Raw genomic sequence first — 16,818 nt, forward strand, 5'->3', positions numbered from 1 at the left:
AGCCTTCCAGCTACTTCAATTTCCCAGCATACGAACACTGAGTTAAAGAAAAACAAAGCATTTGAAATCCTGCAAATTTACGAACATAAAATCTGTTATTTTTAAACACCAGGATTTTGCTTGCAGTGGTAAAGGGTCAAAGGATGACCTCATCAGTGTCCTACTGCTCCTTCCAAGTCTACTCAGGCTGGAAGCAGTCAAGTAGCCAACTAAACTGAATTTCGGACTGCCTATTCAGATGATTAAGTATTAATACTACAAACTGATACCCTGAGCTTTTGCATTTCTCTTGGAGTTCGGCTTTGTTACCTTTCACAGTTGTTAAGGTCTGAATTGGGAAAGTGTGAAATATCAAGTATGAATGGCCCATCTGGTAATGAGTTCAACATTTTAAAAAGTGCTCTCTGCTGATATGTGGAAGAGACATTTAGCTGACTGCATACAAACAAGTGGCCATTGCCCCCCCCCCCCCCATAACTGGTCTTTGCAGCAACGAACAGAGGAAGGGCGACGTATGTCAAACAAATACAAAGAGATTTCCAAGCTCAAACTTACCAGCCAGCAACCAACCGAATTGACCTGTCTAACAATATGCGTTAAGAATGACAAAGGGGGGAACTAATTGGGTCCCACCTGCGTGAGACTGTGGCCAGCACATCTGTAAACAATTTTGGATAGCTAGGTTTGGGTTAAGGGTGACTGTCTCCTTAAGTTCTTTGCAGGTTCCGGAGGTCCAATGGGATCGTAAGGAAGGTGCTGGAAGCCTGGAACAGCCTATAAAGGGCAGCTGCAGTGGGGCTTATTTTCTTTCCTCCCCCTCCCCCCCCCTGGACCGGATCAGCAGCTTAAGTACTCCCTTCCTCCCCTAGTCGCATGTACCTTTTATGTGGTTGGGTCACCCCGGATTACGGGGGGGACTGTTTGGTTAATTAAATAAGGTTGTTTACTGGCTGCCCCAGTTCTGATAACTAGGCAGTAAATTGATAAGTGATAATTTCATTGAATAAAGTAAGTTGTTTAATATGATTAAAACCAATAAAAAAGGTACCGCGGCCAAATATTTGCCAAAATAAGAATGTACTTGTGGTTATTTAGTAAGTTAATGGGTGGTGTTAAAGGTGGGTGGGTGTGTGGCCTACGGTCTCACAAGGGTTTAGTCTGCACACAATTGCAAATACATGCATGCGCTACAGGCCCCGTCAAGGCTCCCTGTTTTCTGTAGTCCCCAACTCTAACTTCTGAGAGTCTCCACAATGGGAGCACATGCATTTTAATACATAACGCATATTGATAGACAGGTCAATTTGGTTGGTTGCTGGCTGGTTGTTTGAGCTTTGAAAGCTTTTTGTATTTGCTTGATGTTCATTTGACCGGACGCAATTGTTGTAAATCTGCATGTATGGCCTGCTTTTGAAGGGTAAGCAAAATCTTTTTGCACCAAAAAGGGGATACGGTTACAACTGTTAAATCTAGTAATGTCTAGAGTTCCTAATTTTAAAACATCTTGCTTAAAAAAGGACCGCTTTCTTAGTGCTCTTAAGTAAAGTATTTTATCTATTACCACGGTTTGCTTTTTACTTCCCGATTAGGTCAATTCTAGCCTTTCAATGACCAGGAACAGAATGACAAGTCATTGCCAATATGGCAATCATGGCCTTTGTTAGCAAGTCAGGTGTGTCTGAACACATTGGCATTTTAATAAAAAAATAAAGATAAATTAAACATATCCCCCTCCCTTCTTTCCTCATTTCTTACTATCCCAACAAAGGCTTCCAGCTGGTCTGTCAGCCTCCTAGACCTGCACACCCACCACTGATGCTTTTGTTTGTTCTTCCCTCTACAGTTACTGCAGTTTTTGGGGCTTTTTCTGCCCCCTCTCCTTTATTCCAAGACTACAGTTCAATACACACTTTCTATGAATATTACTTGATGTTGTTGCTTCGAAATGTTGACCACAGATATAAGACGCTTGCTCTTGCCACGGTCTTTGTTGTTTCTATAAACATAGGTTACTGATTGAATTCACTGCACATTTGTGTATTCATGGGCCTTTGTATCTACAGCTCTTTTCTAATAAAATATTTGTGGAAGTTAACAAAAAAAAAAAACACACACACACACACACACACACACACACACCACACATTGTAAAATACCAGTTGTTTTTTTTTTGTTGTTTTTTTTGGGTCATATGGCTGCAATTCAGGACTGTATACCCAGGCTCTCCAAGGAGTGGGGTGGAGACTCCTTGTGACAAATGGCAGCCTCCACCAACATCACGTATCCAAGCTATTGTTCCTCAAACTGTGCAGATGGGGGAGCCTATCAGCAGAAGTCTGACTAAAGCTAGCCATACACTGATCAAAATTCTTGATTAGTGTAAGGTCGCCCCCGCTCTACAGAAGTCAATTGCTTGATCAACTTCTGTCAAAAGGGCATTTTGGAAAGCTTTTCGCGATTAGCGGCTGCAGCCAAACTGCAACCACTGATTAGTGTTGTGCCGATGTTCGAATACAATGTTGTGGCAGAGGGGGGATTCCACCATCAACCTTGTTCGTGTGGATTCAGACAGACAGCTTTACAGGTTGTGAATCGTCACAGTATCCTTTAGCTTCCACGTAGGAAAGAAATGCAAACTGACCACACTAGTATAGATTTGCTTCCATGCCTAGTGTGGTCAAAGGGAAAGAGAGTCTTCATGAAGGGGACTGACAGGATTAAGAGCTGTGTAATGCGTTTGCATGCTTTTTTTTAAATAAAAGTACTTACTAAGTGAGCGGCTGGGTACAAAGGAAAGCAGTCCTGAACACTTTGTTGGAATGGTCTATTTTTGCCAATGCCCTTGCTGCACATGTTTTAAAAAAAAATAACGAATTCCTTTTTTTACAACAGGTTCCAGTGACAACTTATAACCCATTGTCCTAAAACAAATTCATAAAAATGTACTCAGCAGAACCCTATGCAATTAACATTTATCCATTACATCTACTGAAAATTCTGCAGTGCATGTTTCTTTAAAGGGAAGTAAACTGCTTCCCTAGACAGTAGATCTATCTTGTACACTGCATCCGTCAACAAGCTGTTCCCTGCCACCTGCTCAGTGCTTTAATTACAAAACGTATGCCTATTCTAAAATAAGGTGTCATCCAGGGTGGTTCAATGTTTTTGTCATTTTGTTTCTTCAGCAGCAACCTACTGGGGATATGTTTAACTAGAAACAAATAGAAAACACGATTCGAGTGCCAATGCAGAGCTGGCACAGAACACTCACTGTGACAGACCATTTACTGCAAATAAATTCTTAGTAACAAACAAAAAACGAGCGCTTTGTGTGGATGTAACCTAGTGGAAAAATCCCTGGGCTCACTATGAACATTGCTACAATAGCATTTTATTTTACTGTTGAAATATAAATAATAAAAATAGTCAAATATTGTTAAATGTTATACTCACTCTGTTAGAAGCCAAGCACTGCTAACCGTCTCCTTCTCTTTTGATAAGATCTGATTGGTTAAATCTTCAAGTGCCTGGTCAAACGCACCTGGCTGAGAGATGAATAAAAAGATAAAAAATGGAAATGGTATTTAGTAAAAAATGTATATATATATATATATATATATATATATATATATATATATATATATATATATATATACACACACACACACACACACACACACATACATATATACATATATATATACACACACATATTTATACACACACACACACACACATACATACACACAGTGCCTTTCGAAAGTATTCGGCCCCCTTGAACTTTGCGACCTTTTGCCACATTTCAGGCTTCAAAACATAAAGATATAAAACTGTAATTTTTTTTGAAGAATAAACTGGGACACAATCATGAAGTGGAACGAAATTTATTGGATATTTCAAACTCTTTTAACAAATAAAAAACTGAAAAATTGGGCGTGCAAAATTATTCAGCCCCCTTAAGTTAATACTTTGTAGCGCCACCTTTTGCTGCGATTACAGCTGTAAGTCGCTTGGGGTATGTCTCTATCAGTTTTGCACATCGAGAGACTGACATTTTTGCCCATTCCTCCTTGCAAAACAGCTCGAGCTCAGTGAGGTTTAATGGAGAGCGTTTATGAACAGCAGTTTTCAGTTCTCTCCACAGATTCTTGATTGGATTCAGGTCTGGACTTTGATTTGGCCATTCTAACACCTAGATATGTTTGTGAACCATTCCATTGTAGATTTTGCTTTATGTTTTGGATCATTGTCTTGTTGGAAGACAAATCTCCGTCCCAGTCTCAAGTCTTTTGCAGACTCCATCAGGTTTTCTTCCAGAATGGTCATGTATTTGGCTCCATCCATCTTCCCATCAATTTTAACCATCTTCCCTGTCCCTGCTGAAGAAAAGCAGGCCCAAACCATGATGCTGTCACCACCATGTTTGACAGTGGGGATGGTGTGTTCAGGGTGATGAGCTGTGTTGCTTTTACGCCAAACATAATGTTTTGCATTGTTGCCAAAAAGTTTGATTTTGGTTTTAATCTGACCAGAGCACCTTCTTCCACATGTTTGGTGTGTCTCCCAGGTGGCTTGTGGCAAACTTTAAACAACACTTTTTATGGATATCTTTAATAAATGGCTTTCTTCTTGCTACTCTTCCATAAAGGCCAGATTTGTGCAGTATACGACTGATTGTTGTCCTATGGACAGAGTCTCCCACCTCAGCTGTAGATCTCTGCAGTTCATCCAGAGTGATCATGGGCCTCTTGGCTGCATCTCTGATCAGTCTTCTCCTTGTATGAGCTGAAAGTTTAGAGGGACGGTCAGGTCTTCGTAGATTTGCAGTGGTCTGATACTCCTTCCATTTCAATATTATCGCTTGCACAGTGCTCCTTGGGATGTTTAAAGCTTGGGAAATCTTTTTGTATCCAAATCCGGCTTTAAACTTCTCCACAACAGTATCTCGGACCTGCCTGGTGTGTTCCTTGTTCTTCATGATGCTCTCTGCGCTTTAAACAGACCTCTGAGACTATCACAGTGCAGGTGCATTTATACGGAGACTTGATTGCACACAGGTGGATTCTATTTATCATCATTAGTCATTTAGGTCAACATTGGATCATTCAGAGATCCTCACTGAACTTCTGGAGAGAGTTTGCTGCACTGAAAGTAAAGGGGCTGAATAATTTTGCACGCCCAATTTTTTATTTGTTAAAAAAGTTTGAAATATCCAATAAATTTCGTTCCACTTCATAATTGTGTCCCACTTGTTGATTCTTCAAAAAAAATTACAGTTTTATATACCGTATTTATCGGCGTATATCGCGCACTTTTTTGCCCTGAAAATCAGGGCAAAATCGTGGGTGCGCGATATACGCCGATACCCGCTTTCCCGCGCCGTTTTGAATACTGCGCCGACATATACCGAGCGCAGTACACTCGGGTATAGTCGGCCAGTCTCGGCTTCTTCCGCGGTCACGTCCTGGACGTACAGGACGTGAGCGCGACAGTTGCCGAGCCTGCCCGAGTGTACTGCGCTCGGTATATGCTGGCGCAGTATTCAAAACTTGGCGCGGGAAACGAGCGGGGAGGACGCGATGACGCGGGACCCGCCGAAGAGGACACCGGACCCGCCGAAGAGGACACCGGACCCGCCGCAGAAACACACCTGAAGCCGCAGAAGGACGCCGGATCCGCCGAAGAGGACACCCGAAGCCGCAGAAGGACGCCGGACCCGACGAGGCCGCCGCGCAAGACACAGGATTTTTTTTTCCACAGGATTGGGGGTCACTTTGGGGGTGCGCGGTATACGCGGGAGCGCGTTATACCGCGATAAATACGGTATTTATGTTTGAAGCCTGAAATGTGGTAAAAGGTCGCAAAGTTCGAAAACTTTCGCAAGGCACTGTATATATTTTAATAATAATGATAAAATTATTTTTTCCCCCCAACAGTCAGCAAATTTTTACCCCAAATCTGGCTGCAAGGGTGCATATTCTCAGCAAAAATGTATACTGAGGTTACAGTATATAATTAGTTTGCATACAAAAAAAAAAAGCTGTATTCCTATTGAGGAAGGGCAACAGACAACACAGGGCTCAGCCATGTGGCTCACTGCCAAGTAATCTTCTCACAGTACATTTTTGGATGTGTACAGAGGAGCGCCTAGTACAAAGTTCATCTGCCTTGAAGGCCTTTTGGAAACATTTAATGGTTTTAGATCATCAAATTGCTCTTAACCATTAAAAGTTTGAAAAATTCCTTTGGGTAGATGAACTTCTGTGCCAGACGCTCATCCGTACTCATCCAAGAATTTACAATCTGGCAAGTTCTCCCTTTGTCTCAGAGAAGTAGCAGCCTAGGACCACAACTGGGTCCACCTATAATTTTAAATCACAGATATGCTTCTTTCGAAGTAAAAATCACTTTACAGTAAATCTAGAGCAGTGATGGCGGACCATGGCACCCCAGATGTTTTGGAACTATATTTCCCATAATGCTCAACTACACTTCAGCGTGTATGAGCATCATGGGAAATGTAGTTCCAAAACATCTGGAGTGCCAAGATTTGCCATCACTGATCTAGAGGAACCAATTTTCATCTCGAGGGATCCAGTGCTAGCGCACACACACACCAGGTATTGCTTCAGGATCACTCCCAATCTCTGCTAAACGTAATTTGTAATATCTTTCTATGGTGCCAGGCGCTTGTTCACACCATAGCCCTGTTGTTAGCACCTGCATTACACCATAAGCTGGCATGCACCCTTGCACCCTTACTTATATAAGTACATGGTTATAGTTTAGTGCAGGGGTCTCCAAACTATGGCCCACCAGTTGTTCAGGAACTACAATTCCCATCATGCCTAGTCATATATGTGAATGACAAAGTTTTACAATTCCTCATGGGAAGTATGGTTATGCAACAGCTGAAGGGCCGTAGTTTAGAGATTGCTGGTTTATTGGAACGTGCTGTTCTGTAGGAAAATGCAACATGCCCAATTTTATTTTAGCTCACACCGAAAGTGTAAAGCAAATTCAATGAATGCAAGGCGGATTGCATTGTTTTTGCATTGTCAGTGCGATAAGCAGTGCAGCCCAATGCTGCTGGTGTGAACGACCCCACAGTCTAGCAGGCAGTACTCTCTTGCCCCATACACACAACCGGTTTTCCAGTCGGAAAAACTCAGATGAGAGCTTTTCGTCCAGAATCCCGACCGTGTGCATTCTCCATCTGACTTTCTCCCACAGGAAAAACTGCCGTAAAAAAAAAAAAAAAAAAAAAAAAAAAAAAAAGGAGCAGATCTCTTTCTTCCCGTCAGGAAAAAATCCTAGCGGGAAAACCGTTCGCCTGTATGCAATTTCAACGCACAAAAAAACGTGCATGCTCAGAATCAAGTCGACGCAAGCTCGGAAGCATTGAACTTAATTTTTCTCAGCTCGTTGTAGTGTTGTACGTCACCGCGTTTTTTTTGATAGAGCATAGAGGGAGCCATGGGTGGAGCATAGAGGGAGCCATGGGTGGAGCATAGAGGGAGCCATGGGTGGAGCATAGAGGGAGCCATGGGTGGAGCATAGAGGGAGCCATGGGTGGAGCATAGAGGGAGCCATGGGTGGAGCATAGAGGGAGCCATGGGTGGAGCATAGAGGGAGCCATGGGTGGAGCATAGAGGGAGCCATGGGTGGAGCATAGAGGGAGCCATGGGTGGAGCATAGAGGGAGCCATGGGTGGAGCATAGAGGGAGCCATGGGTGGAGCATAGAGGGAGCCATGGATGGAGCATAGAGGGAGCCATGGATGGAGCATAGAGGGAGCCATGGATGGAGCATAGAGGGAGCCATGGATGGAGCATAGAGGGAGCCATGGATGGAGCCTAGATAGATGAGCCATGGCTGGGCACAGATCAACGCTGTGGGAACTTCAGATTCAGCCCACAGCGCTGCTGCATCCAGCTCTCACCCTGCCCTCACACACTGTACTGATCAGCATGAGAACAGGGGAGGAGCCGAAACGGACATTCTACAGTTTGTTTACAAGTGATCGCGTCATCATTGGATGTCGTGATCACGTGGTAAAAGGCTGCTGTCATTGGCCCTTTAACCCGATCCGTGAGATTCCCGGGATTCTGGGAGGACATTATAGTACTCCCTCAAAGAGTTATCTGACTCTTTAATGTGAGATCTGCTGTGAAAAATACCTTAGACCTCTCATTTACACCTAAAAGCAAAAAAAAGTAATTTTACATAAAAACAAAAAAAAAAGGGCCCTTTAAGGGTGGAAGTGACGTGTGACGTTTGACATTGCTCAGGTCCTCCATGGACAAAGTCGAGTGTGGACCATCTTGCACACACTCGACTTCCTGCCCAGCAATCCAGACGGTCCTATAGTTTAAGCCGCTACCGACATCTCCTGTAAGCAGGGAAAATGACCGGGAAGTTGGGGGGGCACCTATCCCACTGCCCATAAAAGTGATCCTGTGGCGAATCTGGGACCACTTTTATCTGACAGAGGATCGCCTGCTGTATGAAAATATACCAGGGTTATGGCAGCTATATACCAACGTATAAATACAGTGGGTGGTCCGAAAGTGGTAAACAAACAAAAAAAGTCAGCCTCTAGAACCACTTGTAGATTGCTCCATGCATTGTTGGTAGTTAACAAGGGAAAAGTTAGTGTAGCAGGATATGACCTCTTATGAAATAGTCAGGAAGACGTTAATAATGTCATTGCTGACTAAATATTTGCATAATGAAGGCAGCATGTTTTATGTGTTCATAGGCCAAGCATTATGCAAACAAAGTCATCCAACAAACGTACCAGAAACAATTGCTAAACTGCATTCAAAAGACCAGTATAAGAACAGATGGTCATAATATGGACAGCCATTACTAAAATTTCATTTGGTTACCAAATATTACATTGTAGTTTGGCCACCAAGGCCCAAGTCTGAGTCCTGGTTAGCAAAACTTCAGGGGAGCAGCTAGCCATTACCTTTTTCCAAACACTTTTATTTCTTATGTATGCCAGCAAGGACTAAACAATCAGGAACCAATTATAGGGAGGATGTACAGATTTATATTATGCTGTCCAGTGTTCATCTATTTGTCCACAATAACCTTTCCCATATGGTCTTCAACAATGTCTTCCATATGCATGCAGTGCACATACCATGCAGATACCCATTTCATTTTGCATCTACTGTACTGTATGCATCACCTGTTTACATTCTACAGTCATAAAGAAGGGCAAGGCAATCAACAGGTGCATAATGAAAATCAATACAGCCATGCTGGTCACATGTAGTTAACGCTCTAAAAACACAACTCTAAGTTAATGAACCTATGCCAGAACTTACTAGAATTAGAATGTGTGTTAAGCGCTTACATGCATTTACCGGGGACTTTAGATGGTCAGCTTCCCCAATTCAGGGAAAAAAAATATTTTGTACAGCGCAGCAAAATATGCTGTTGCCATATAAAAATGAGAATTCGCTAATATTACCCATTTAGAAAATGTTTGTATTGTTCACATTATGTCAAGCTGATCACACACACATACATCATTTAAAATAAGTTTGGATAGAATAGAGAAGGGTTAAAGGGGTTGTAAAGGTAAATGTTTTTTACCTTAATGCATCCTATGCATTAAGGTGCAAAAAACATCCGACAATACATCCCCCCCCCACCCCCCTATTTTACTTACCTGACCCTTCGAAAGTCCTGCGCTCGCCCCCGTCATCCTCCTCGTTTTCGAGCCTGGCCATTGATTGGCTACACTGGATGGATTGAAAGCAGCACAGCCATAGGCTCGAGATGCTGTCAATCACATCCAATGATGCGGTGCGCCGGGGGGCGAGGACAAGTGATACAGTAAGCGGCCTTCAGGAAGAAGCGCAAGACCCATATCTTCTGAAGACACAGACGAACACTGGCTACAAAAAGTGCCTTGAGTCGATGAATAGCGCTACAAATGCAAACTAAAAGTTACTCATTCATTCATTCTTGAGACCACTTTCAGCTGATTCCGGGTCCCAGGAGTGCAAATGTAACGGACAGAATCCTTCCAGGACCTTGAGAAACTCTGTGAAGTCAGGTGACAGTGGGCTTTAACCACGGTTCTAGGTCATGGACGAGTACAATTAAGTGCAATCTAATGGACCCAAAGAGAACGATGGCCAAAAAAGCTTTCACCATTCTTCTCAAGCTGACTACAGGTTTCTCGATCAAGATGCCAATGGCCTTCCAACGCTTAGTTTCAGTCTATGTGGCCTATTCTATGTTTTACGCCATCATAGTTAAATTGAAAAATGGATATTGGAATGTGAACAGTGACAAAATAATCACAGTGCCAATTTACTCCCACCCTTTCACCAAGCATACATACATAGAGCATTATTTGAAAGTTTATTTTACCCTGGCAACAAAGAACTTTCTCAGAAGAAACTGTTTGTCGGATTGATTAGTGTCTGTATTTTGTGAGTGCGCTTTTTCCTCTTGTCCCGGCTTTCTCCCTGTGTCCGGAGTGACACAAGGTTCTTGCTTTCCCAATTCCACTGGCCGAAATTCATCACCTGTAGGAGCCTGGGCCATGGTTAAAACCTGGAGGAGATACAAGATATATGTTCTTGAAAATGATGCAAGACACTAGATTTTAATAACATTTTGCAATGACAATACAAGGGGAAAACAATAGTAAAAACAATAAAAACCCACAAGTCCAACAGTGTTACAAACAGACAAACGGACAACTCATGGCAACAGCAATCAAAAGGGTTTTCTTACAAAATAAACAAGCATTTACATGTACAAGTCACCAGGGTGTATTGGGGAAGCATGTGGGTCAAGGAGATCCAAGGTTTATAGATCTGTTTCATATCCCCTTTAACCACTTCAGCCCCTGAAGAATTGGCTGCTAAATGACCAGGCCATTTTTTGCGATTTGGCACTGCTTGTTTAACTAACAATTACGACGCCGTACCCAAACAAAATTGATCTCCTTTTTTTTCTACAATTAGGGCTTTCTTTTGGTGACATTTGATCATCTCTGCGATTTGTATTTATTACTCTCTATAAAACAAAAAAAGAACGACAATTTAAAAAAATATAGAAAATTTTAAACACAATATGTTGTACTTTTTATTATAAAAAATACCCCCAATTTTTTTTTTAAAGCAATTTTTTTCTCAGTTTAGGCCAATATGTATTCTTCTACATATTTTTGGTAATAAAAAAAATCACAAGCATATATTAATTGGTTTGCGCAAAAAGTTATAGCGTCTACAAAATAGGGGATAGATTTATAGCATTTTTATTATTTATTTATTTTTTTACTAGTAATGGCAGCAATCTGCGATTTTTATCATGACTGCAACATTATGGCGGACACATCGGACACTTTTGACACATTTTTGGACCATTGCGAAGGAGTTAACACTAGGGAGCTATCAAGGGTTAATTGTGTTCCCTAGTGTGTGTTCTAACTGTAGGGGGAGGGGACCGACCTAGAGGAAATGACAGATTGTGGTTCCTAGTCATTATATTTTTTGATAAAAAAAAAAATTGGAGGGGTACTGAATTAAAAATCAGACTGAGGTCCGAATCGCATGTTTGTGTGATGACTCGGATCTGCGAACGGAAGTCGGGATTTTCCATGAAACTTCGGCCGCTGCCATTCTCAGCAGAGAACAGCAGGCTATACAATGCTGAATGGCAGGCGGAGTTACATTTTCTTCTTAAACTGATTGGTTTTGCTGCTGGTTAACTTGAAAAGTAAAAAAAAAGATGAATCTCTGCACTGTGGTGGGGCGGCAGCTGACAGAGATAAGATTTATAAGTTTGGTATATTACTTAAAGAGGAGTTCCACCCAAAAATGGAACTTCCACTTTTCCGGTGTCACATTTTGCACCTTTTGGGGGGAGAGCAAATACCTGTATTAGGCTTCAGGTGAGGACATCGCGGTGCCCTGGACTAGAGGTAGACTGATATGGGTCTTTCTCTGGTCGATGCCGATATTTAGAAATTGGGGCGGCCGATGTCCGATATATGATGCCTATTTTTGTGGCCGATATTTGAGGGCCGATAAAAAATAAAAAAAATAATAAAAAAAAACACAACCTCACCCACTCCACTCCTATCTGCTTACTCCTGTCACTCTAGCACACACTTGACGTCCTCAATACAGATTGCACTGGCAGGTGGCACTGGTTTGGAACTGGTTGGTATTGGCAGGTGGCACTGGTTTGGAACTGACAGATAGCACTAGTTTGGGACAGATGGCACTGGCAGGTGGCACGGATTGGCAGTGGCAATTGGAACTGGTTGGCACTGGCTGGCAGTGGTGGGTGACACTGGCTGGCAGTGGTTGGCACTGGCAGGTGGCACTGATAGGTTTCACACTAAGCTGAGTGTGACGGTGTGAAACTAAGATGAGAGAGAGAGGAGCTGTCAGCTCGATGTCGGGCGTGGGCGGAACCCAGCAGCTAAATTACATCAGCCAATGATTGGGCTGCTTTACAAAGGGAGCAGGCCACATACACGTAGCGGCCCGCCCAGATACCATCCCATTGGCTGGTGTAATATAGCTGCTGGGTCCCGCCCACCCCGGCCGGGTCCCACCCACCCCCGCCGACAGCTCCTTTCTTCTCTCTGTTACTTGTCAGTTTCACATTCAGCGCCGCACTTGATGCTGCCAGAGCCGCTGAGTGTGGAGAAGGATGGAGGAACGGCAGTCAGTGTAAAATATCGGTCTAATTTTGATAATAATCGGCTGATGCCGATTTAGTAAAAATGGACAAATATCAGCCGATATATCGGTCTACCTCTACCCTGGACTGGTAAGTGTCCTAATATTAAAAGTCAGCAGCTGCAGTATTTGTATTTTTTTTTTTCAACGGAACTCTGCTTTAAGAAAAAAGTATGTAGCGCCAAAAGTAAATGAACAGCGACGAGATGAGAATAATGTGTTATTAATGGACAGAATATACATAAAGTCCAACATTTTCCTATCTCTCCATCTATACACATACATACATACATACCATACAATCTTGTGGATGAAAATCAACAATAAATAAAAATGCAGCACCATGATAGGATTAGCAATATAAAACTTATAGGTGAAAACACAATAGTTCAGTGTAAAGATGTGCACAAAAATTTGGTGGTGACTTGAAAAATTAAGAAGAGGTGATCCATTACAGTGCTTCAGAATCATTTACTGCACCCCTGTGAAATGGAAACTCACCGGAAAAGCTGGCTGCCGTTATAGCAGCAAACACGCACTCAGTGAAGATCCGCCATCTGTTGTGGGGAAGGTTGTTCAGCAACTCGCACCATCAAGATGTAGCTATAGTAAATAAAGCTCACCAGGAGCCAGATGAAGTCTCCATAGTGTAGTATACAATGGAATTGTGTGTTAATAAAGAAAAAAAAACATATGATATTGGGTGCCACTGCTGACCCTGTATCGGACAGTGGCCTGCCGTCAGCCCTAGTGTCCAATTTCCGGGATTAGAATGGCACCCCTTGTCATCTTTTTATGATTCTTTTTATTTTGGCTTTTAACACACAATTCCAATATATATTACACTATGGAGACTTCATCTGGCCCCGGATGAGTTTTATTTACCACAGCTACATCTGGATGGTACGAGTTGAACAGCCTTCCCCACAACAGATGGCGGATCTACACTAAGTGCGTGTTTGCTGCTGTAATGGCAGCCAGCTTTTCCAGTGAGCGTCTATTTTACAGGGGTGCAGTGAATGAAAGGTCACAGCGTTGCGCTGGACCGACATGGGATGGCGCAAAGGGGAGAGGCTTGTCTCCCCTCCCCTTCTCTCTTCGCAGGTTGCCACGGTTACCGGGGCGGGACCAGCCCGGATTGGCCGAAGCAGAGGGGCAGCCGATTGGTTGGCTCGCAGGAGCCGCGCGAGCGAAGCTACAAATATGACCGCGTGAGGCGGCGCTCTCCCCTTTCCGCACGACGCGCGTCAACGAGCACACCTCCTCCTCCAGCATGGATTCCGCCCACGGCCATGAGGAGCTCCTCTGCAAACTGCTGGAGAAGGCGGAGAGCAGCGGAGGGGAGAACTGGCTGAGGCGGTGCCTAGCTGAAGAGGGCGCAGCTTCGCCAGCACCAATCCCTGAGGTGAAGGCGGTCGGGGGAGGCACCAGGAAACAACCTGGGAGGAAAAATAAAAAACAAAAGACTTGTGCTCCTCCGCAGCATGTAAGCCAGGAGGGAGCTGTCACACAGGGTGCCTCTTGTCAGCAAGGGGGCAGCGCTACTCCCCCTCCTGCAGGGGCCGCGAGTGGGCTCATGGCGACTGGTGAGAATAATAATATTTTACCTAATGTTTCTAGGTTTTCATTGTTGGTTGATTCACTGTCTGAAGTTTTGCATCAATTTAAAAGTGCACATGGTAATGGTGCTGATATGGGTGTTATTACACAAGGGGCACGGGTGTCCGGTGCTAGAGGTAATGTGTCAAGGAACGAGGCTGAGGTCCCATGTTCCCAGTCTGCTGCTGCTTCCCAGAGAATGCAAGATTTATGGTATGAAGCGCAGAGGTCAAATATGTCTGTTAATAAAGTTAATTATAATAATATGCAGGATGATATCTGTGCAGTGTGGCAGGAGTCAGGTGACCCCGGAATGCAGGTAAAAAACACATATCTTGCTCATCCAAGTGTATTTCAGCATGGGTCGGTTAACCCTATGTTACCCATTAGACCTTCTGCGGTGACGGTCAGTGAGTCCTCTTTCAAAGAACCCCTCCCATGCGCTTTATCCCCGCTGGGGTTTCATTTATCAAAAACTGTGAAGGAGAAAATATGGAGGGGTGAGTACATTGACATTTTGTCATTGTTGCCAGCTTCCAAGGATTTTCTGGCTAAATCAGAAAAGCAAGCAGGAGATAGAGCGGAGGAGGATAGGAGAAGGGCGATCCCCAAGACCTTTCAAAATTGGATACAGGCTTTCTGTATATATGCAGCGGTCATGGGGGAGCGTTTTCCTGGTAAATGTTCAGGGCTATTTCAGCACCTGGACATAATCCCAGAGGCTTTCCGCCATTTCGGCGGCTCGGCGTGGTTTACTTACGACGAGAACTTCCGTCAGAAATTAGCGGTCCATCCTTCTCTGCACTGGGGGTCCAAAGATGTGGGCTTATGGCTTAACTTGATGCTGCCGAAGCCACAGTTTACCCCCCGGCCTCAGCCTACCGTGCAGGGCACATTTCGGAAAGGGTTTTGCTTCGCTTTTAACGAGGGTTAATGTAAATTTCTATCAAACTGCAGATTCAAGCATGAGTGCTCTTACTGCAGTGGTACCCATGCGGTGAGCAGATGCTTTCGCAAAGCTGCCGCAGGCACGTTTCAGCCACCCAGCACACTGGGAAAAGGGCCCGACGCCGGTGAGTTTGGGAAAAATGCGCCCATGGCTAGAGCGTTATCCCGACCGCAGGATGGCAGCTCTGCTAACTGAGGGTTTTGCGGATGGTTTTTTGGTACCCGCTTTCAGAGGCCCGGGTTGCACAAGAGTAAAAAATGTGTTATCTGCAACCCAACATGCTGACGTAGTCCAAGAGAAAATTGCTAGAGAGCTGTTGGATGGCAGAATTGCCGGCCCTTTTCCTTTTCCCCCGTTTTTAAATTTCAGGGTATCTCCCTTAGGCATTGTGCCTAAGAAGGAAGTCGGCAGTTTTAGAATGATCCATCACCTCTCGTACCCACCGGATTCTTCTTTGAATGACGAGGTCGCTAACGTCGACGCACCGGTATGTTATTCTTCCTTTGACGAAGCTCTGGCACTACTAAGACAGGCAGGCCAGGAGTCTCTTCTCGCCAAAGCCGACATAAAGTCGGCGTTTCGCCTCCTCCCAGTGCACCTGCAAGGGTTCAACTCACTTGGTTTTCATTTCATGGGGCAGTTTTATTTCGATAAGTGCATGCCCATGGGTTTTTCCCTCTCGCGTTATTATTTTGAAGCCTTTTCGTCATTTTTGCATTGGGTGGTGTCAAAGGTTATACCCCAAGGTTTCATCCTGCACTACTTGGATGATTTTCTTTTTATTGGCCCAGCGGGATCGTCAGTATGCATGGAGTCCCTCCAGGCGTTTTCGGATATCTGTAGGGAGTTCGGTGTTCCGCTTGCACATGAGAAGACAGTTTTACCCACAACCTCCATCGAATTCTTGGGTATTACCATTGACGCTCAAAGGATGGAATTTAGGTTGCCTGAGCATAAGGTGCAGAGGATGTCCTTGCTAATTACAGATTTCCTGGCCAGGAAGAAAGTTTTGCTGAAAGAAGCCCAGTCCCTGCTGGGGCTTTTCGCTTTCGCGGCTAGGATCATCCCCATGGCTAGGGTTTTTTCGCGGAGATTCTCGCTGTCCCTGCGAGGTTTCAAGAGGGTTTTCTGTTAATAGAGTGAAGAGTATAGGTCGGTGGGGTAGTGACAGGTATAAATTATATGTCCGCCCTAGTCTCTTGACCCATTAAATTTTTCTTTTTCAGATCACAGCAGAACAGTCGTGTGGATTGTAGGCCACTCCTACATCTTCTGGGCCGCCAGGCATGCTGGATCCAGAACATATTCTACTTCTTTAGGTCTGAGCACAGATTTATTTATGATTTTTTGGTCTGGTGTCAGGGGTATGCGGTGGAGCAATATGATAGAGCACCTATCCTATTTATCCAGTATTTGGCCTTCACCTCAAGTGTTGGTTATTCACTCCAGGGCTAACGACCTGGGAAAGTCCAGAACTTGGGATTTACTGTGCCAGATGAAAAGAGACTTGCACGCCATATCCCTGATGTATCCCGGAGTAGTGTTA

At 44.0% G+C, this 16,818-nt stretch overlaps 1 protein-coding gene across 1 annotated transcript in view; it reads right to left on the reverse strand.

Moving 5' to 3' along the window:
• The window catches only part of TPRG1 (tumor protein p63 regulated 1), a 113,312-nt gene that overhangs the window by 69,843 nt on the left and 26,651 nt on the right, over positions 1–16,818 (reverse strand). Inside the window, exons 2-3 of the mRNA XM_040349583.1 lie at positions 10,395–10,580; positions 3,454–3,545 (exon numbers count right to left, since the gene is read on the reverse strand). Of these exons, the coding sequence (XP_040205517.1) occupies positions 3,454–3,545; positions 10,395–10,571 (269 nt within the window). The 5' untranslated portion in view covers positions 10,572–10,580. The remainder of the gene's footprint in view (positions 1–3,453; positions 3,546–10,394; positions 10,581–16,818) is intronic.

Source organism: Rana temporaria, chromosome 4 (assembly GCF_905171775.1).
Source record: "Rana temporaria chromosome 4, aRanTem1.1, whole genome shotgun sequence".
NCBI classification, from domain to species: domain Eukaryota; kingdom Metazoa; phylum Chordata; class Amphibia; order Anura; family Ranidae; genus Rana; species Rana temporaria.